General features: G+C 47.1%; 1 protein-coding gene and 1 long non-coding RNA gene across 3 annotated transcripts in view; one reads left to right on the forward strand and one right to left on the reverse strand.

Annotated features, from left to right (window-relative positions):
• Positions 1-22,619, forward strand: part of EGFLAM (EGF like, fibronectin type III and laminin G domains) — a 175,327-nt gene that overhangs the window by 145,576 nt on the left and 7,132 nt on the right. Inside the window, exons 16-20 of the mRNA XM_061187729.1 lie at positions 1,590-1,701; positions 5,991-6,107; positions 8,518-8,698; positions 16,230-16,308; positions 19,308-19,451. Of these exons, the coding sequence (XP_061043712.1) occupies positions 1,590-1,701; positions 5,991-6,107; positions 8,518-8,698; positions 16,230-16,308; positions 19,308-19,451 (633 nt within the window). The remainder of the gene's footprint in view (positions 1-1,589; positions 1,702-5,990; positions 6,108-8,517; positions 8,699-16,229; positions 16,309-19,307; positions 19,452-22,619) is intronic.
• On the reverse strand, positions 5,175-21,446 carry LOC133089639 (uncharacterized). 2 transcript variants are annotated; one of them, XR_009700727.1, is made up of 5 exons: positions 21,321-21,446; positions 16,277-16,407; positions 13,746-13,859; positions 9,017-9,073; positions 5,175-6,188 (listed from the first exon to the last, which is right to left on the reverse strand). It is a non-coding gene; the product is annotated as an uncharacterized LOC133089639 (long non-coding RNA). The 2 variants fall into 2 exon arrangements; XR_009700728.1 differs by lacking the exon at positions 16,277-16,407.

Raw genomic sequence — 22,619 nt, forward strand, 5'->3', positions numbered from 1 at the left:
CCCTCGTCCTGCACAGATTGCCCCCTGCCCCCTGCACCTCGACAGTGGCAGCTCCAGCTATGGGGTCACAGTGGAACCTTAGAAGTCCAGCATTTCCCTCTTTCATAATTCTGTTTCTATTTTTGACAAGAGGTGTTTTTCATTTTTTTTCACATAAGTTATTGCTTCCCTGCCTGTCAGGAAAGGCGCCTGGAAAAAGAATTCTTTAGTATCAGGTGTGATGAAAAGGAGGCAAGAACTCAGAGATTCCAAGGAACAGACCACCGTCTGCTCCCCTGGGCCATCCCCTCTCCAGTGTAACTGACAACACCGATCATGGTTAGTGTTTCAGACGGCCCGTTGGAAGATGTTTATTCTGAAAACCAGTTCCAAGACTTCCTGCTTCATTAAGACAATTCAGTGAAAGACTCAACTACAGGAAGCTGCGGAATTGGCCAAATCATTTTAACTTTAGGAAAAGGATAAGGTGGTCTGATTTATGATGAACTTGATTCAAAAATCGAGACAACTGCAGTGAGCTCATGATGGCCACGATCAGTATCACTCTGCTGAGGGAAGCAGCGTGTCGACGGGAATGACCTCTACACAAGAACAGGGTCAGGCGCCGTTAGTTATTATGGAGATGGGCTGCTGAACAAGATCTTTATTGCATAGTGATTGAGCCAAGGTGATTAAATTCTAATTGCTATGGACAAATGGCAAAACCATTTGCCAGAGCAAAAAATCAAGTGAGGGGGTGGAGACCTTTCAATAATTGTGCCCATTGGTATTCCTGGTGGGTTTCTAAAGATGATCCAGGACCGAAAAATAATTGGGAGGTTCAGTGAAGGCCAGGAACTATATAGACATCTTTAGAAACACAAATGCAATACTTATACCCTTTTACACACCTCGCTGTAAAATGTAACATGTAAAACTCTTATCAATATCATTTAAACTTCAAGTGTTTCCATCTTGGATTAATAATTGAATTTTTAAAGTACTTTTAATCCTTTTCACAATATCAGACAACATGGAAACTGTCCCCCCAGTATTCTATTATGAAACATTTCAAACATATAGAAAAGTTGAAAGAATTGTACAGTAAAATCCTTATACCCACCACCTATAGTCTACAATTAACATTCTGCTGTATTTGCTTTATCATGTATCTATTTATCCTTATATTCCCCATCCATCCATCTTATTTTTTATGCATTTCAGAGGATGCTACAGACATCAGTACATCAAGGAATCTGTTTTGCATCATAGCCTATATAATTTTCTCTTCTTCAAAGCTTGTATGCAACTCTGATCACACTTTAGCCTCATGTCACCCCCTCATCTTGAAAACCAGACTAATCCTACCCCCATTTCAGACTTGTTGTAAGGAATAAGTAAAATGATAAGTGAGATACTTACTCCTCCCATGAAGGGGTCCAATAAATGGAGCTAGCACTGCAGTGTTTACCAAGAAGGAATGAAGGTTTTTCTTTTTGCTGAAGAGAGTGAGGTGCCTAAGATTGGCACGCTTCATGTGAGCCAGATTGGTGGCCATTATTTCTAACGCCAGTGACACTAACCCATGCTCAGTTTCCTTCCTTCAACAGGAGTGAAGAGCCCCTCACCCTGGGTCACTGGCACGAGCTGCACGTGTCTCGCACAGCGAAGAATGGTATCTTACAGGTGGATACGCAGAAGGTAGTGGAGGGAATGGCAGAGGTAAGAAGGACGTCACCTCCTGATGGCTTATGTGAATGGGGCTACTATTTCCTTCCTGTCTTGGAGATGAAAGTGGCAGCATAATGATTAAACACAGTGCCAGTTTACCTGGGCTAACAACCAAGCTTCCCACTGGGCAAGTTACTTAACTGTGCAATTCCTCAACTGTGAATGGGGATGATAATAAGAGGGGCCTCACAGGGTGGTTGGAAGGATGGAGTGAGCTAATACAAATGTAGCGCTTAGAAAATTGCCTGCCTACCTCCATGCCTCCCAACCTCTGCCTTTGTTCATGTTGGTGTATAAGGTAGTTCAGAACACAACTCCAAGGCAGGGCCAGAGATGGGGTGGTCGCACAGCTGACAAGAACACAGACTCTGAAACCAGACTCACGGGGTTCAAAATCTAGCTCCATTTCTCACCAGTAGTGAGAACTCAGACCAGTCACTCGATCTCCCAAGTTGGTGTTTTTGCATCTAAAAAATGGGGTAATGGTGATAACGATAATGATGTTTATAGAGTTGTGAGAATTAGAATAACTGTATTTATAAAACACCACAGAACCTGGCATATGATCAGCACTTTGTAGCTTTACTTATTGTTAATAGTGTACTATCATAATAACCTCAAGAGCTCAGAATTTCCACTCAAGTTTATAACTTTCATCCATGATTTTATTTCCAAGGTCATGTTCAAAGGAAAATGACATTTTTAAGGAGCCATAAGAGAGATTTGCTTTAAACTATAACCTACTGCGATTCTGTACACACACGAAATTTACAGACAACTAAAACAGAGGGGACTTTAGATTTGCCAGGATTTTCATTACAACAGTCTTCATTTTGTGCATCACAGATTTAAAGGGGGGATTGATGAATGTGGGTGTTCTGATAAGAAAATGAATTGATAGTAAAAAGAAAAGGAAGGAAAAGGGACTCTTGGTGGTAAGAGGTATTTGGTTGAGGAGGAGAGAAGAAAGAAGGACACACATGTCAAGAAGGCAGCTTTGGGGACAGCAATGGTGGATGGTCCTATCAGAACCAAGGACCTCCTTGGGAATTAGAAGAATCACAAACTGGGCTCTGCTTCAAGAGCCGAGTACCTTAGAAAATGTCCCATATATATTTGTGGAAGGAAGGAAGGGAGAGAGGAAGGGAGGGAGGAAAGATGGAAGGAAAAAAGGAAAGCAGGGAAGAAGGAAGGGAGACGAATAAAGGAAAATGGATTTTAAAGGGAGAATGGGAGTCACTTCTTGTACAATCCAGAAGACTCTAACAGCTGACTTTAGTCCAAGACAAGATTAGAAGCTCACAAGCGTAGATCTGACTGTGTGTTGACTTAATAATATAAATTCAAAAAAGCAGTGTATCGCTTTAGGCCCTAGTTACCAACATCTGTAAAACAGTAACAAAAACTTAGGACGGGCGTGTTTGTAAATAGTGGGCTTAAGGCCTTTGATTCTAAATAAGCAACTCTTCAGGAGGCAGCATTTACCATTGGGATCCTACAGTGAAGAGGTAACACAAAGGTAGAAACCACACCTCGGGTTCTGTTACTACCACGCCAGGGAATGAGAATTAGACAACATGGTGAAACCAGTGTCCTGCCTATTGGCTATTTGAACGGATGGAGCTGACCGGAGGGCTGCCCACCTGGAAAGCAGTATAAGCGTGTGGGGGGGAAGGCGTGGCTATTCTGTGTGCATCTGAGGGCGGTTCTTGTGACGCTGCCTTGAGACGGGAGTGGGAAGGCCCAGTGCTTGATCTCCAGGAGTTAAACCTTAATCAGGTCACCCCGCAGGGGTCTCTGCCACCCCAGCTGTCCTGTCCATACATACCATGTTCAAAGGTGTGGCTGACAGGGGCAGAGGTCTTGGAGCTTCGAGACGGGTGGGGACAGGGATTAGAGGATACTGCTGGGGGCTAACCCAGCCCCTAAGTGTCCGGGCTACACTCGAGGCCAGATTGCTGGCTGCACTGAGAAACACCAACAGTGCAGGTGAGCCAAGCTGTGCAGACTCAGAGGAAAGGCAGTGCTTCCCAGGGCTTCAGGAAAACCCAACCAGGGCGTTTGCTCAGGTTTTCCAACCACTCCCAGCCAAACGGAAGCGGCAGATCCAGGCCCAGAGCATCCCACGGCAGAACAGGCCCACCTTGGTGGGTCTGTTTGTTTATCTCCTGCGGTCCTGCGTGGGCGTGGCCGCTGCAGCCCCGCCTCTTATCCCCCGGCCGGTGTCGGGGGAGGTTTGATGGGCAGCCTCTCACCCCACGAGACCCCGCCCCTTTCGCTGGACCCAACCAAGAAACTGCAAGTGTTTTCAAAACGGGCTGCTTCTCTGAAATCCCTTTGACCCTGCAGCCTTCCTGCTTTCCTCCTAGTATTTTATTTTAAAGACAAGATGGAGATGGGTTCATGGGGGTGTGTGCTGACAGCTCCTGTTTGGCTCTCTATTTCATCGGGCCACAAGAATTCGCGAAAGCCCTTCTTTGATGACCACCCCCCTCCACCTGCCCGCTAGTAAAATAAGAACCCTCGAAGCTGCCTGAAGGTTGTTGACGGAAGGCAGTTCAATCTGTTTAATCCAAGACCTCTCTGCTTCTACCTGGCTGGACCCCGCCACTGTGAGCGCTCCCCTAGATGGAGCTCCCTCCTCTCTGTGTCCTCTTCTCCATCCCAACCAGACCCCAAATCCATTCTCCTCCCTCTGGCCACTTATATTCCTAAAACACAGTCTGATTGTTCTCTCTCCTGCTGAAAACTCATTGCTTTTGGGGTGAAGTGCACATTTCTATCCATGCATGATCTGGTCCCTCCTTGCCTCTGCCCTATACCTCCATGCCCTCTAAGCCCTGACTTTGTCCAGTTTCTTTCTCAGTTCTAACTCTTCCTAGTGCGCCTCCCCACTCCCTATGTCTGGGGTAGAGTATGCGATGCCCCCTCCCCGCCAGGTGCACCCATGGTCACCTGGACAGTCCTCAAAGGGTTAATCTTACCTGCCCGGTCACTTGTCTGTGTTCACCCCAGCATAAGCCTCTGGAGGGCAGGGACCTGGGCTGTCTTATTTACTGTTGTTTGTGCAGCACTCAGTACCTGGGACATAGTAGGTACCCAATAATATTTGTTAAATAATTAAATGCTGCTACTGTTTGTATTTCTTTTGATCATAAATCAAAGGAAACAATAACTTATGTTACCCAAAGTGTGTTCATCCCCAGAGGTCTCAAATTTGTATGTTATCTTAGGACATTTTAACATTTTGCTTAATTAAGACTCATGTTTAAAGGAGTTTAGACATTACGTCTCTCACACACAGCTTGTTATCTAGCCCAGCCATTGGGTTTAGGCTGTTGAAATGACCAGAAGCAGGGGAAGCCTTTGGGGATTGACAATGGGGAATTCTTTTTTTTTTTTTTTTTTTTAATTTTTTAATTACACTTTTTATTTTGAGGTAAGTATAGATTCACATGCAGTAGTAAAAAAATAATACAGAGCCATCTTGGGTACCAATGGGGAATTCTTTGAGAACCTGGAAAAGAATTTCTCTGCCCTTGTATTTGATAACAAGGAATGCCTCCCACCTGCCATACCTTCCCTTTCTCTTGGCCTAAAGAGGTTCTATCTTTACCATTAGTGAATATAACAATAGCTGCCATACTGGAACGCAGATCCTGCATCCAACTCTAGGCAAAGTGCTAAATCAGTGGAATCTCAGCCGCCAGGACAGGCTAGACTGTACTGCAGTCAGGCACACATAAGCCCAAAATAGCAGCACCTTATAATAAGGAGTTATTTCTCTCACACTACATGTCCATCAATGGTCAGCTGCAGCTTTAATCTGAGACCCAGGCTGAAGGAACAGGGCGCGGGGGAAGAGGGCATGGTGACCCACTCCTGGTTCCGAAAGCCTCTGCCCAGAAGTGATTCATTTCTCTTCTGCTTATGCTTTATCGACCAAAGCAAGTTACATAGCCCCACTTGAGACTGACAGGTTGGAGGTAATCTTCCTGCAGGGAGAGGGGTATTGATGATGGAACAGTCTCCATACTCGCTCGCATTTTATAGATGATGAAACTGAGTCTCAGAAATGTCAAGAAATTTACTTTCAAACAGGTGGTAAGTAGCAATGCGAAACAAGGCAAAGGTCAAGCCAATGTGTAGACAGATTGTCAGGATGAGTGTTGAGACTGTCTCTGCCATTTGCTCCCTGACAGGGAACCAAAGGTACCTTTGGTAATCTTAACCATTTTTTTCTGAAGTTGCTCCGTGTTTCGTTTTTCATCTGTTGGCAGGGAGGCTTCACCCAGATTAAGTGCAACTCGGACATTTTCATTGGTGGGGTCCCCAATTATGATGACGTGAAGAAGAAGTCAGGCATCCTCAAGCCGTTCAGTGGGAGCATCCAGAAGGTACAGGCTTCCCTTCCTCATGTGTATTGTGTGACCTTGACTGCAGACAACGGAACTGAAGACCGTGATCAGTGCAACCTGCTGCACCCAAGAAAGAAAGCTTGAGAAATTTTTAACGTTTTTAAGATTATATGTTTTAGTGCTCAGAGCATACCTTTCCAACCCCACTTTCTTATAACGTCTGCTCCTAGCTAGATCCAGCAGACATCCCATGAATGCAACTCAGTGAAGATGAATTTGTACAACACATCCACTAAAATATCCTGGGATTGTTGAGGGAGGCACCTGGCACCAGGTCGCTCTAGACGCTTCTACAAAAGGGAAGGAAGAGGATGGAGTCTCATAGGGACTCCTGCTTCTCTTTGGGGTCACTTTGCTTTTTGCTCAAGGCAAGACCCAATTGTTTCCACCGCCTCCACTCCCATCCCCACCACCATGATTTAACAGTTGTTCATCAATCATGTAACCATATTCTTGAGCACAGATTAGAGTCCTTCCATAGAAGGTCTGGAAAAAATCCACTCAGCTAGTAAAAGAGACAGGATGCTGACCCCATTCATATCTGTCTCTTATTCCTTCTCTTGGGGCTGCCCATGATCTCTCCAGTCATGAGATTATGTTCTGTCTGCAACAGATGTGCAGGTTGACCCACCAACCCAGATTTCCAGGACCACTAAACACTGGGGGAAAAGAATTTGAAGAAAAGCACATCCGGTTCCTGGATGTTAGCAGCATCCTGTTTCCCTTTAGCAACCACTGGAGGAGTGGGGGCCACTGATCCCTTTCAGACCTGCAGCAAAGTAAGGAGAGGCTAAGGTGATGGAGGGACAGTGAGAGAGGGTCCTCTCACGATTTGCACATCTGGACTCTGGGAAAGGCCCCTGGGGCTCTGTACTCTGTATCCCAGTGTAGGGCCCAGAAAAGAGGCCCAGTCAATATTTCCTCTCTCTGGTGTGCTTCCCTTTGTTGCTGAACTGTGATATCAGTGACACCTCAGTTCGGACCGTTGTCCCTCCAGGAATGGGGGCAGGGACATGGCCCCCATCGGCCATGTGTAATCACGGGTTTGAAATTAGGAAGCAGGCTGAGTTGCTAAGAGGCTTCACCTTCCTTCCTACTGTGTTAGGTTTTGCCCCTTCTTCACACAGCACACACAATCCTTTCCTCCTTACTTCCTGGAAAGGCCCTCCTCCCCTCCCAGTGACCCAGTCATTGGCTCTGCCTTATCCTGCAGTGGGCCGCGCCATTCTTGGCTTGTTCAAGTCCTGCATTCTCAGCAAGAAAAGGAGGAGACTGCGGAAAGATTCTGGCTCTTGTCTGGCAGCTTCTGAGATTCAGGGCTAGGGAAGTTTTCTCCCAGCTCTCCTGACACTCTCTAACAACTAGGCAAACCTGTGGAAACATGGATTAGTGGCTGGAAGTGCCACTGCTAATCTCTTAGGACCCCCTGCATGGTGGACCTTCCCCTGGGACGTGTTCTCTCTGTCTCTGAGTTCAGCAAAGCCTGTGAGACATTGAAATACCAACAGCTCAGGGCCAGTGCACACTCCGTTTATTTGTGGCTGGGGAGACCAGTAACCTCGCCCTGTAGTTCATCAGTTTCACTAGAGCCCCATTGCAGGGAAAAGGGGTGAGAGCAAAGCGCTCTCTCGTCCAGTGAATATGCACAGCAGTGCTAAGAATGTGACCTGAGTTTCACTCCAGGGAAGAGGATGTGGAGAGGAAGGGGATTCCAGAGTGTCAGGGGAGGAAGGAAGCAGGAGGGAGGGGGGCAACTGGGGAGGCCGAGTTGGTGGAGCTGGAAGAAGCTGCAGAGAACTCTGGCCAGGAGGACACAGCAGTACAATTCCACCACCTCCAGACGCAATCACCCGCCCTTGGATTCCTGCCTGTGTAGCATTTTGTGTTGTATTCTTCCTTACTCCGCTTTACTAGCAGCATCTCTCAACCTTGGCTGCACCTTAGAATCACCTGGGAAGCTTTTTAAAGTTACCGATGACTCCATTTCACCCACGGAGATTCTGGTTCACTTGATCTGGGTGGGGCTTGGGCATGAGTATATTTCTTAACCCTCCCCCCCCTCCACCTCGGGTGATTCTAATATGCAGAATTAGAACCCTAATTTTGTGGTTATTGGGACTTCTTTACGACCTCACTGAGTAGCCAGGTCTTCCAGAGACAGAGGAAGCTGTGTGTATAGTCTTATAAATGATGCAGAGTCTCCCAAACACCAGATGTAATCACTTCAGTTCCTGTGTCACTTACAAGACTATAAAAGCAGCAACCAGACTTTTTCTCTTTTGTTTAAAGCTTCCTCACTAGGCATAGCTCACATTAGCTGAGGAAAGCTGTAGAAGACCGAAAAGAGGTTTTCTGAATTCCTGAATTTCTTTACATTTTCTTTCCTAAGATCATCCTGAATGACCGGACCATCCACGTGAAGCATGACTTCACGTGGGGCGTGAACGTGGAGAATGCAGCCCACCCCTGCGTGGGAGCCCCCTGCGCCCACGGGGGCAGCTGCCGACCCAGGAAGGAGGGCTATGAGTGTGACTGCCCCTTGGGCTTTGAGGGGCTGCACTGCCAGAAAGGTACACCACAGGGAGGGGAGGGGGAGAGGGGACTCAGGTGCTGCTTCTGGAAGCAGAGGGAATGGACAGACCGTTTGGGGGACCAGTTGATAACCCTGGGACAGCCATACCAATTATTTTTATCAATGATGTCAATAGCATATTAGATGATGAGTTATATATAAACTACTATAATTATTTAATAAGAATTAAAATGCTGAAACAGTTCTGTAAACAGTAAGTAAATAGTTCCCCCCCGTTCCCCCAACCTACCATGGCTCCTTCCCTGAGAATCCCCTCATGGTCTAGCAATCAAAATGTTAACTCATAGGGAATTACCTGTTGGTCCAGTGGTTAGGCCTTGGCGCTGTCACTGCCAGGGCCCGGGTTCGATTCCTGGTCGGGCAGCCAAATTAAAAAAAAAAAGTTTAACTCATAATATGGGTAAGGGAGTTTTCCAGGACTCCTACATCTGAGCCACTCCCAGAGCCTATCCTGACAGGTGGATGCCTGGGCTTCATAGACTGATAAATATTTTGACTAAATATTTTTGACTCCTATCTGTGAATGCTGTAAAGAGAAATCTGAGAAATCTTGCCGAGTATGGCAAAATATGAATTGTACGTTAGTTGCTCCAAACAAAAATATGAATAACCTTCTGTAGACTGCTATTTTCCATGCTGTATATGTTTCCTCTGTACCTCAGTTTCCTCATTTGTAAAATGGGAGTAATAGAGCAATATTGTCTAACACAGAGAATTGTAGCATAGATTAAGTGAGGCAATGCATATGCCTTAGAAGAAGAATGAGGCAGCGCATATTCCTTAGAAGAATGCCTGGTAAGTACTCAACCAATATTAAACATTATTATTCTTGGTGAGAAAAATAAAATGCACCAGCAAGTGCTGTGAGCTGCTCAGCTTTCAACCTGCCCTTGTGTGAAAGCAGAGCAGGTCCCGGACCACAGGCCCTGCTGGACTGAGCTTTCCACACCAGCTCAAGGAGGCGGAGGCCGTGGTGGGTCCGGAGGAGGCCTGCATTGTGCAGCTGTGTCACGTCGGGCCACGTGGGCCTTCTTGTTAGAATGCCAGGTGACTTCACCTGTCTGGGAACTAATTTAAAAAGGTAGACAGGCCTGAAGGAAAGAAGGCAGCCATCCTAAGTGAAGGAACGTGCTCTTTCTCTTTCCTATTTGTTTCCAGGTTCCTGATTTTTATTAGAAGTGGGGCTTAGAGGAAAACAGGTAGATATTTCGGTACATGGAGTGCTAGGAGAGGTTGTTTTGCAGCAGTCTTGGAAAATATGAAAGGTGCCAGTTTTCCAGCTGGAAGACTAAGTAGCAGTATACTGAAATGAGTTTTGAAACCTGCATGGCAAATCATATGAAATATATTTATTAACATAGCTCACCTTGGTGACGAACCCCCAAAGAAGAAGAACATTTGTGAATGAGCCCGATTATAATTCTAACAAGCAAATCACTGTTTAGCTAATCGCATGTACTTGAAGAGGTTTAGCTCGAGTGGCCCGTTCATTCAGAAAACTGGATCTGGATTTCACACATCAGCATTTGAATCTCCTAGGTCTTCAATTTTACTGCAGGCAAATTCAAGCTTGTTCCTGCCTTAAATGCTAACACTAATGGTCAATATATAGAGTCCAAGCTTAAGTGAACATTTAGCTTTGGGAATTAAAGGAGGAAGGAAAGGATAATTTGTGATCTTGTTAACCCTCCTTTCCTGTTACAGAACATTAACCGTACAGATATAAAGTGCTCACGTGTATAGCTTTGTAACTGTAGGTTCAGGTTCAATGAGAAATAAATCTCCCCAGAATGAAGAGTCAGATCGCTGATGAGGGCCTGGGCCTCCTGGCAAGATCCAAGGGAATAGACAGTGGCAGGGGGGACCTGGGGGGCTTTTAGGGCTCTTTTTCTGCAACATCCTAGGCTAGAGCCAAGATTAAAACCCAGACAGAACATCAGCTGTCCTTGTGTTACATCAGTATTTCCTTGTGCTTTGAAATAAAGATGGTGTTTCTGGCAAAATGGCAGCTGTTGCCAATCCTAAGAAGATTCATATATAGGAGGCATGGCCTGTATCACATAATTTCTTCTCCTCTTATATGGCTTGAGAGGATTAATGGGACTCTGGGTGCAGGTTAGGACTGTTAAGGACAATTTTCCAGGCCCCAGCAGGCTCTCAGAGGTGCACAGTTACCAAACAGACTTTTGAGGTGCGCATCTAGTCCTGAGTAAGGATCGGAAATAAAGGGAGGAGAGCTGGTTCCACAGAGATGCAGGAGAACAGTCTAAAAGTTGGGGTATATTCTTCATGAGAAAGACAAAGAATGGTTAGAAGCCATCCTTGGTTGTCAAAGAGAATCCTGTCTGATCCAGCAAGGTGATTCTTAGCCTCATATATTTAAGGGTTGTTTCCCTCCCTGATTAACAGATCATGCTTCAAAAGCACGAACCTTTCCTAGCACTCCCCACAGAAGTTAAACCAGTCCTTTTACAGTGGGCAGCATGTTGTGGAAATCCCCAGCGAGCCAGGCCTTGCTCAGTCCATACCAAGGCGTACCTTCTCCATCAGGAAATTAGCTTCTGGGATCCTCAGTGAGTCTGGTTCTTTCTACCCTCCTCAGAGGCGAATTCCACTGGGACCCTAGTCGGGAGATTGGAAACTTGTTCTCACCTCTTGGTGGTGCAGACAGGCTGGGGCCAGAAACTCAGACAAATCCTGGAGCGGTCCAGGCTCCCAGACCATCAGAACATTGAGGGGGTTTTGGGACCCCCGTCCTGCCCTTTGTCTCTGGCAAAATCAGAGGCAGGAGCAGAGCCTGAGCCCAGATGGAGGTGGGCACCGGGGTCCCACTGAACTGCAGAAAAGTGAGCCTCTCTTTCCCCAACTGGGGCAGGAGGAACCAGAGGGTCTTCTAACTCCCAGCCACGACTTCAGGTACCAGCAAAAACCATAGGGCTTGGTGGTCCCCTCACCTTCCATTTGGGGGCTGTCACTCTTAGGTGCCTTCTTCCACCTCAAACCTCAGCACTCCATGCTGTACCCCAGTACCGAGGCCCTTTTCTCATCTCACCAGAGGGGTGTCAAAAAGCCGCCCTCCTCAAAAAGATACTCCCCATCCTTAGAGAGTTCTGTCTTCTTTCTCTCTGCTCTCATCCAAATTTACCCACCTGTGTCCCAGTCCCTCGGGGCTCTTGTATTTAAGTTACTAACAAGTTAAAGCAGAGTTCCACGAAGCACATGTAAAAAATTAAGTTCCAAAGAATACTGATGGCTGTTTTGCGCTCACACAGAGAGACAGACAACATACATTCATAGGCACAAAATGGGAGGGGGCTTCCGGGGTCAAATAAATCTGGGTAATCCTGGGTAAACAAACCACTGTCTCTTCTGTGGGACTTCTCAGAGCATTTGCTATGTTCTGCGTGTCCAAGACAGGGGTGCAGGATGCAGCTGTTTCCTCCTGGGGTTCCCCCAGCCCATAGCAGACAGGCCACTTGGGAAAGAACTCTGAGCCCGGTCCTTCTTTCCCTTCCCTGCATTAGAGTTTGGACTCAGACCATGCAGGACCCTGCAGGCCACTAGATGGGGCTGTTTCTCTGTGGCAGCTGAAGCTGCTCCACACTCACTACCGACACCAAAAGCTAATGGCTTAGGTCACACATTTGTCAGGGGTGCGCAGTCCTCAAAGATGGGAACCTGCCTGATCCATACTGATCTCCCACATTCTGGACATTTTATGTTGTGTTTAGTAAATTCACATCGTATTGCTGGGTCTGATTTGGGTGATTTTTTTGGCCGGGGAGAGGGGTCCCAGTGCATAAAACACATAGCATCATTAAGTATGGGCTATAATTTAAGAAAACTCAGTATGAAAAAACACAAGTGAATAAAACATAGAAATTGTGCATACTACAGGGAATTTGTTTTCTTTTAATGGTGTATCATAAACAATGGAAAATTTGGGGGTGTGTTCAACCTAGATGTTCACGTTTAGATAGCTGAAGACTGGTAGTGTTGAAAAACATTTTTTTGCTGTTCTTTACTTTATGGCTGCAGAGTCAGTTTCATGGAACCAAGACATCTGCTCCAAGTAGAGCTGTCCGGCAGGGGAGGGTGCTGCCCTATGGGCGAGAGAGCTACCCATCGTGGAAAGTGTTCCCTGGGGCTAGATGGCCATCTCTCAGGGGGTTGTTGAGAGGAGTCCTGGCTGCTGGGAAAGCTAGGTTTCAACACCCCAGGCCCTTCCTTCACTGGTGCTGGACTGTATGAAGTAGCCAGCAAGCTCCCTTTAACTCGTCATGGTCCATTGGGAATTTCAAGTCCCTGCAGTGGAAAATGCTTTGCCTAGCTTGCAGGCTGCTATTCATTGGGGTATTATTTGTGTCACCAGATGGCACGAGCTTTTAGGTCTAAATGTGAGGAAGCATCAAAAACACTTTTCGACTAGTGCCTTTGCCACAGAAAAAAAGACGATGTAGAAGAAATTAGATATAAAGGGTTAGGATCAAATATAGTTGTGCTTACAATATTTAAACAAACCACAAAGGGCCAGAAAGGGCTAGATGGTCACTTCTAGCTGTAATGTTGTAGGACGGAATTAATGTTTATCCACATATGCTGACGACACTGAGTATATTTCCACCATTTTTGTATTCAGTGGTGTCATTTCTAGAGCGTTCCCCTGCTCTTTGTTAATCACCACATCACCAGGGCTCTGGAATATTGCAAAGGGGGTGGGGTGGGAATTAGGGTGATATTTTCCACTACGGAGAGAAAAGAGGCAGCTGGCTGGCTTATCATTCCTTTTTCACACGTAGGCTGGAGCCAAGAAAATAAATGGTCATTGACAAGGTAAGTAACTTCAGCAAGGAATTATTTCTCCAGGTTTAGATTAAATGGGGATTGTCAGCACAAGCTCAGGGGAGCCTCAGAGGTGTCAGACAATTTATTATATACATCTTCTTGGCCCACCACCACCTGTGCCTCCACTCGTGCCTCTCCAGCTGGGACTGGGGAGGTGTGTTGGGTGACTTGGTACTAACCATGCGGAGAAAAGATTTCCAGTGGTTCCCGTTGGGAATCAGATTCACATTCCATAAGAGGAATGTGAATTCCTGCAGGGCTCCATGAGGGCAACAAGGCTGGTTCCCAGAAATCTGCAACCAAAGTAATTGGGATTTTACAATGACTGTGAGATTCTGACCTTCCCTGTTCTGTTTCATGCTGGCACCTGGCAGAGTGTGGGAACTACTGCCTCAATAGTAAGTACAGTGAGTCCTCTCAGAAGCTGTGACAGTGCCCTGGGCTCATGCCAGGGCAGGCTGCGGGCACAGTGCAGGCCAACCACCTGCAGAGGTAATGAGGGGGACACACCTCCCAGGGTGGTGGGCATCCTCCCTCCAAAATCGCCGGCCCTGGGAACACACTTGTCTCCCAGCTGGACCTCGGGAAGCCCTGAGCTCCTGAGCTGGGGGGCTTAGCAGGCGCCTGGACGGGGCTCATACACACCCCTTTGAGGGTCCAGGTGCAGAGCGCGTCCTGACCATTTCAAGGAGTCCAGGGGAATGATGACTATTGGCCACAGACCCACATCCATGACCAATAACAGCAGGGACAGGCCCAGCCTGAGGCTCAGCCAAACCCAGCAGGGGCGCCGGGGTGATGTTTAGCTCTCCTCCTGTCTCAGCACCAGCAGCCTGTAGTCCGGGGCCTGCCAGCCCAGCTAAGAGCTCTCCTGCCCTCCTGCATTTCCGCACTCTTCTCATCCCCCCTCTGGCCCTCTCCTTTCTGTTTCTGCTCCTCTGGGTCCTCTCTCCCAGCCTCACCTTTCCCATCCCCCTCTCCTTCCCCTGCCCGGGGCTGCCATCCATTTTTACACCTTCTCCTCCACGTTTTCTTTTCTCCTGTTCTGGCGTCTACTTTCCCCTTCTTCTTCCCTCTTCCCACCATCTTTCTACTCGTGCCATTTTGCATCTTTTTCCTTCTCTCGACTTCCTTTTCTTCCTTCTTCCTCCTACTCACTTTAAGCAGAGGAAGATGCAAGAGCTGTTCATTTCAGTCTCTAAAAGGCCCTCCGGTCAGCAGGCCCTTGTCTTGGGCTGTGCTGCCTCAGAGGACAGTGAAGCAATTTCTTGGATAGTTACCTCAGAAACTGTCTTTAACATTTTTTGCTTCTGTTCTGCATTTCTTGTTTTCTTTCTTTCTTCCTTCCTCCTTTCCTTCCTTCCTTTATTTTTTTATGAAGAGAATGGGAACATGCTGTGGGTGACCTGCTAACATAGGAACTTACATTTGGGGGCCCAGTGTCATTGGGTTTTGGGTTTTGCTTTCCTTCCTTCCTTCCCTCCTTCCTTCTTTCTTTTAATGTTTAGAAGTTGAGTTTAAACTCTCCTGTCGTTTGTAGTGTCAATAATTATACGTTTTCTCCCCTGGGTATAGAGTCCTTAGTTCAGTGTCTTCTTTGTACCAACAACAAATTTTTGTGAAACTAGAACTCGTTTTATAAGCTGGCTTATTCTCTCTCATTTTGTACATTTCTTTAAACATGAGATTCACTCTACCTTAATTTATTTAAACTGCCATTTGTGTCTTTCTAAAGAGAAAAGAGATATTGCTATAATCTCTTTAGAAGAAATCCCCTAAATTATCCCTAATTTGTGACACCAAACACAACTCCTTAGCCTATTCTTTTACTGACTGTATGGAAGAAGGAGATTCCTCAAGAAAACAAAGATGAGAAGTTGGGAGGAAGGAAACACACTTCTAAAATATTGAAAAGTAAAAAGTGGGCTGAGGGCCAGAACTGGGGAGAGCCGGTCTGGCTCATGGTCTATTGCTTTCTTAGCTGTATGATCTTGGGCAAATCCTTGATGATTTTATGCCTCATTTTCCTATTCTATAAAAATGGGAACAATCAAACCCTCCCCTTCCCCCCCCCCCCCCCCCCCCCCCCCCCCCCGCACTCCCTACTCCTTCCTGTGATTGTGGTGAAAGTCTTGTGAAATACGACACGGGGAGGTGATTTGCAAACAATTGTCAAAGCCTCATCCCCTCTGCTTCACCAGTGTCTGAGGTCATGGCTGAAAGGGCTCTGGACCAGATTGGCTTCAGCTAGAGAAATCCTGGTGGGTTTTGTTGAAGGGATTGTTTTCTCTGCCTCCCTTGGAGAAGGAGGGTTATCCCCAGCTGCTCCTCGCATGGCCCAAGATCTGCCCTTTGGCTTCCAAGAATAATTGGGCACAGTTCAAGTTTTGGCATATTGCGAGCCTTCTCGGCAGTGCTGAGACCGATAGGCGTGACTGCCAGCCCCAGAGAGGGGACAGCAGGGAGATGCCAATTACAGGCCATCAGGCCGGGCGGTCCCAAACCAGGCCAAGTGCCTGTGCAGCCAAGAGGAAGGGGCCGCCAAGTTGATAAATGCCCTGCCTCCAGGAGCTGGCTTTCTTTGTATTTTCCTGCCACGTGGTGGAGTGCTGGGGTCAAGAGAGCCATGTAGTGTGTAACCTTCATTTTCTGTTCTGTCTCAGCCATCACAGAAGCCATTGAGATCCCTCAGTTTATTGGCCGCAGTTACCTGACATATGACCATCCAGATATCCTCAAGAGGTAAGAAGCTTCCACAGGCACCTTTCTTATCTCCTGGTAGGTCAATTTCTCAATATCTTTCCCAGAGCTTTTCCTTATCTTCTGTGCCAGAAGATAGTTCTCCAAAAAGGCACGAGAATTTAGCCATAGTCCCAGGGGGAAAAAACATACAAAATAAACATAGAAACTAGAACAAAACAACACAAAAAACAAACTCAAAAATGCAGCCTTTGAAACAAGCCCATGACAAACAACCCAAAGCCTTTCTGGTCCAAAGGACGTTCCCAGAGAGAGGGACGTGCCCAGCCCCGGGATTTCTAATATTCACGCTTTGAGAAGCAGTGAGAACTTGATGCTCCTGAAGCCAGGGTTATATGAGTCCGATTCCCCAGCAGGGCAGTCAGCATCATGCTGCTCTGTGGCCACGGTCTGAAGAAGCCAGCCGAGGAAGGGTTCTGGGGCACCCTCCACCAGACAACAGCCCCAAGTCCGTGTCCTACTTTGCGTCTTCATCAACGAGGTCCACTGTCCTCTTCAGGGTCTTTCCAGTTCGGTGGGGGGCTCCTCAGCTCTCTTCATGTGGATACAAGAGCATGATCCAAGGAGATGCCTGAGTCACAGCTGTGGCTTTTAATCGCTGGTGGCAGAAGCTCCAGCCCTGCTCTGGGGTCCAAGCTCCGGGTCTGGAATAGCCTATTTTACACGACATGGGAAAGACTGGCTCTAGGGAAAGTCTTCAATTGAGCGAAGCTTGGCTTTGGCGCTTTCAGTTTACCCTTTTCTCTTTCTTTTCCTTCCCCCTAGCTCTTTGTAGTTTAGAGTGTGCCATCCCTCACCCTACCGCCAGCACAATCATTCTAGAATTTTTCCATCCTCTTGAGGTTGATCGCATCTTCACAGACTAAGGCAATGCTTTAAGCCAAAGGCATCCAGTTCTTAGGGTGGGATTTGGTGGCTTTTTGAGGAACAAAAGAGGTTGAGAGACATTTTCCTGGGGCATTGGATGTCCCTGGTGACTCTGGACACACACCAGACAGGCAGGGCTTTGTTTCTCTAATCCCATGTTGTGTTGATCAAGGTTGTCTTGCATGGGCCTTAGGCAAAATGGATTCCCAGCCAAGAAACCCTCTTCTTTCTTCAGCCCTTTTTCCCCAGAGATGGAAGGGTGTTCAGTCCCCAGAAACTGGGAGGGTGTGAACAGGGCCCAAGTTTCTAGCCCCCTGGTGCTTAGTGAGAGGCCCTGGGTGGTTGGGAGCAAAGGGCTTTGGTGAAAGTAGGAGGTGCAGTGCCCCAAAGCAGAAAGCCCGACGGCACCTGTGTGCATATATGTAGGTGCATGTACGTGTGCATGTGTGTGAAGCTGCAGGTAAAAGTCAAGTTCAGGGTCTGTTTCAGTTAGATGCCTTTGGCTGCAAGTAACAGGAAACTCAGCTCAAAATGTCTTAAACATGAAGGGTATTTATTATTTCACATAACAAGCTGTCCAGACTTAGACTGGATCCTGAGTTGATTAATTCAGATAATCAACTGTATTATCAAAGACCCATTTTCCTGCCTTGTTACCCTCAGCATATTTTCCAATGGTTATACCCTTTGTGGTTACAAGACAGTTGTTCATAAATGCTCATTAAATGGCTAGAAATCATGGCAATATCCCATGCAAGTAAAAAAAACTTTTTTTTTTTCATGTGACTCTTTTAAAAAGGAAAGGAGTCTTTTCTAGAATCCTCCTGATAAATTTCCTCTGTCTCATTGGACAACAGTGGGTCACATGCCCACCCCTAAACCAGTCACTGCAAGAGAAATGGAACCATCGTGATTGGCTTGTACCAATCAATGTATCCAAGGCAAGTGAGGGAAAGAAGGAAACTTGGACAAAAGATTGGGAAAGCAGCTCTCTAGGGAACAGCCCGGGGCTGGATTGCTCTGCACCTGGCCTGGTGAAGAAGTCAGTATCATGGACCCTGCTCCTCGCTCACCGCTCTGAGACCCTGCCTGGGGAGGGCAAACTTGATCTCTTCCTGTCTAGCTCAGGCTCTGGGAAGCCTTAGACAAAAGTCCCCTCCACTGTTCACTACGGAATGTATTCTGCAGCTTCAGGCCATGTTCGTGAGACAGAGGGATGGTACACATAACAGGAAAATGGACAAAGAGCTTTTTCCAGTAGTGCCATCTTAGGAGCAATATTAAATTATGTTTACTCTTATCTCACCTTTTATTTAAGGACCTCATGGTTGCTTTTCTCCTTATTGCAGATGAAACACTGGTCACTTTCTAGGGAAACTGGATCTGTGAACTAGTCTATTCCCAAGAATTGTTAAGAACATCCCAGAACTGATAGGGACACATAATCACGTGATCCTATTCCCAGCCAAAGCTGTAGGGCTGGGACCTGACCTTCCTGACCACCCCTTCCTTCCTCTCATCTTCCTGTTCCTCTCCACCCTGCTTTTTCCCCAACACCCCTCGAGGCCATTATCCCATCAAGGCACCTTCCTTGACTGACACTCTGCCCCTTGTCCATTCATTCCTCCTCTGCCCTCAATGATGTCATCTCCAGAGATAACCATCCACAGCCACGATCATAGCCCAGAGCAGCTGCCAACTTGAACCTCTTGGTAATTAAGGAAACCACTTCCTTTTGAGGAATAGGGGACACTTTCCCAAGGACCCGTGAGTGGTAGGACAGGAAAGAGGGAAGACTGAGGTGTGTATTGGGGGTGCAGGCTGGGACCGTGGCATTGGCCACAGTCTGGCTGATCTGTGACTCATCAAATGCTCTCTTGTGGCATTTGACCACACCTGGGGAGAGAGACAGACTCCAAACTGCAGAATGAGGAGGTCAGACCTTTAGACCCATGGCATGACTTGTGGTGGTGATGCCTTTTCTAATCTCCTGGTAGTAAGAGTCAGAAATGTCAGATTATCCTTATAATTGGCAGACAAAACTGGGATTCCTCAGAAATGAATGTTGGTGGAGACTGGTTGATTTGATATAATTATTTGTGTATTTCCTCCAGGGTGTCAGGATCCAGATCAAATGCATTCATGAGGTTTAAGACAACTGCCAAAGATGGCCTGTTGATGTGGAGGGGAGACAGCCCCATGAGACCCAACAGTGATTTCATTTCCTTGGGCCTTCGGGATGGAGCCCTGGTGTTCAGGTAACCCCTACTCCAGCTGCTTTCTACATCACTTTGCGATTTTTCTCAGACAGTACAGATCATGCCAAACAGAGGGTTGCAGAGGGAGCCAGAACACCGTCTGCTAGAATGAACAGCTGCCTGCAGCTCCGGGTTAATTTGAGGCTCCTGGTCTTTCTTTCCAATATCCATCCCTAGAGCAGCAGTTGGTCAGCTATAGCCTGACGGCCAAATCTGGCACACCACCCATTTTTGTAAATGAAGTTTTATCGGAGTACTGCTACCCTCATTCATTTATGTATTGTCAACGACTGCTTTCATGCGACAGTGATACACTTGAGTAGTTTCAATAGGGACTGTATGACAAAGCCTGAAATATTTATTATCTGGCCCCTTAGAGGAAGATTTTGTGACTCCTGTTCTAGTATGTTACTGCCATATACTCCCCACTTACAAATTAGGAAGTAGTCAAAAGAGGACTTTGATCCTGGCAAGCATGGACTCGGGTACTTGGCCCAGTGCCCTCCAGCTCAGGAAGATCTGAAGATTTAGTCTAGAGACCTTTCTTTATATTCTGACTCTGCTCCCTATTCACTCTGGAGCCTTGGGAAGGAGAATGCCTGCTTTTTCCAATCTCCCACTGCAAAGAACAAAGCACAGATTCATATCTCAACAGGGCAACCCAACATTTGGATTTTTTAAAGTGCTTCTTGGGTGATAACGGATAAGCCAGTTCCAGAAGTTCTAACATCTTTTACGTGAGTTCAGACTGCTCTCAGATTTGTCAAATGGGTACCGATGAAGTAGCTAAAGGATTACCTGGACGACTTCTCACCACCAGAAGCTGGGTGGCAGCTGGGTGCCAGCGGGATTCCCAAGGGGCAGACCCCAGCTGTGTAATATGAAAAATCTTCTCTAGAGATTGTGATAGCACAGCCTCACTCGAGGTTAGAAATATCTTGTTTAGACCAGTGGTTCTCAAATTGTGGTCCCCGGACCCACAGCATCAGCATCTCCTGGGAACTTATTAAAAATACAAATTTTCAGGCTCCACCCCTGACCTACTGAACCAGAAAAACTCCAGAGGTGGGACCCAGCAATCCGTTAACTGTTTCTCCACGTGATTCTGACGCCTGCTAAGGTTTGAAACCCCTACTCACCATCTGTTCCATGGGGACAGGAGTTTCTCTGGCTTTCCCTTCTTTAATCCCCCCTCTGGTGACTAGCACAAGTGTTCACTAAATGATATGGAATTAATTGGAATTGAAATAGACGAAAGTGAGAGCGGAACTGCAGAGAAGATGAAGGCTTAATTGTGGGGCTTCAGTGGGTCATGCGCTGGGATTGCTGACAGCCAGGGTAGAATGCTGTGTCTTTGCAATTCGAACAAAAGGCATTTCGAAAGGAAATGTCACTTGTCCAACACCACGCTTGCCCCTACCTAGCAGTGCGCGCTCAGCGATGTGACCCTATGGTTGTTGGGGACTTTGGGGAGCCGAGTGTGTGGTTGAAAGCTGGAGAGAGCAGTTCTCACCACCTCCGTCCCCTCCCCCGGGCCCTGAGGTCAAATGCTGAGCTCTTCACACCCCAGTTTCAGGCTGGCTGCCGCAAAGCCATTTTCTTGTGGTTTTCCTGTGGTTAACCTCGCCAAGGCCTCAAGTACTTGATTGTGCCCAGAAAAGGGAACTGAAACAGTAGCTCAGCCGTGGGTGGGAGGCCCAACTTCCCCCTAAACCGCCAGCGAAAACCCAGCTGGACAGGGAAGCTCGATCTGCTCGGGGCCCCTCACAGCCCCCGCTGGCTCTCACACCCGGCCCTGGGCAGACCCCCCCAGACCCCGGGGCACCCTTCTTACAACTCCACGCCATCCCGATGTATTTCTTTTCTTACCATCTCTTTCTCAGGTTTCTGGAAATAGGCCCCGTGTTTTCCTCTTAAGCCTGGAGTTCTGGCTGTGCTCTGCGTAAAGGGCACACCACCGGAGGCAGGCAGACATCTGAACTCTTCCCTGGGCCCCAGGCCCGGCGCGGCTGCTTTGCTGCATTTCCTGCCTCTGGGCAGCCACTCCCCCCAACATTACTCACCCAACACAGAAGTATGGAAGCCCTGCGGGAGGCTGGGCACAGAGAGGAATCAGAGTGTGGCCACTGGTTTGAAATTGTCAGCACACAGAGAGTCAGCTGCGGGTCTTGTGTTAGAGGTTACCGGATTCCTGGGCCCACACCCAGAGATGCTGGTGGAGGAAGTCCCGCTGAGCACCAGATTCTCATTGGAAGCCATCAGGAACCACCACGCCCTGAGAAACAGGGTCTGAAGTGGTCACAAGCATGGGCTTCAGAGTCAGATGTGCCGGATTCCCACGGCCACGTGATCTCCTGCAAGTTACCCGACCTCCGTAAAAGGAAACGGTTAGTCATGAGGACTGAATGAGTTAATTCATAGAAAGGGCTTAGTGCAGGGCCTGGCATATCTGGTTATTAGTGATAATGATTACCCTTGATCGGGTGTTTTCTATGTTCTAAAAACTCCGATCGGTAACATATGTAAGGAAGTTGGCGCAATATATCTACTAAATAAAATTTAGCTATTATTATTGTTATTGTTGTTATTATTCTGAATAAGGCCCTGCCCTCAAGCAGCTTACATCAGTGGAACCTAGAGAGTGAACTGGTTGATTGGGTAGATGAACCATTTTTGAGGTTTTGGTGTTTGATCCAGGTCCAAAGCAAACAGTAGGAAACCTAAGATAATACAATATAATCTCAGCTTTCTTCACCTAAATGCTTGTCCTTTTGCTAATTTAGTGCTCAAAGCACTTCAGCCAGAGAATAAGGAAAAACAGTGGAATTCTAAAAAAAAATTATGTATGGTTTTGGTGCAAGGTTAAGTAAAAGAAAGGGAATCAAAATGCTCAGCGAAGAGTGTGGTTTTTGCTGTTTGTTTTGTTTCATTTTGTTTTATGATTATGTTTAGGGCATGAAACCAGGTGTGTGAATATCACTTTACGGGCGATCTTTCCCACTAATTTTCCATGTGACCTTGATAACATTTTCATGCTGCAGAGAAAGGAAAGCAGTCTGACATTAGCAAAGTACCCTGTGCTATACTTTAAAGGAGGCCTAAGTATAAGTGCCACCATAAGGACCCCACCTGATGGCATTTCCTGGTGGCCCACCTTGGTGCTCAGCC

Source organism: Eubalaena glacialis, chromosome 4, assembly GCF_028564815.1.
Source record: "Eubalaena glacialis isolate mEubGla1 chromosome 4, mEubGla1.1.hap2.+ XY, whole genome shotgun sequence".
NCBI lineage: Eukaryota > Metazoa > Chordata > Mammalia > Artiodactyla > Balaenidae > Eubalaena > Eubalaena glacialis.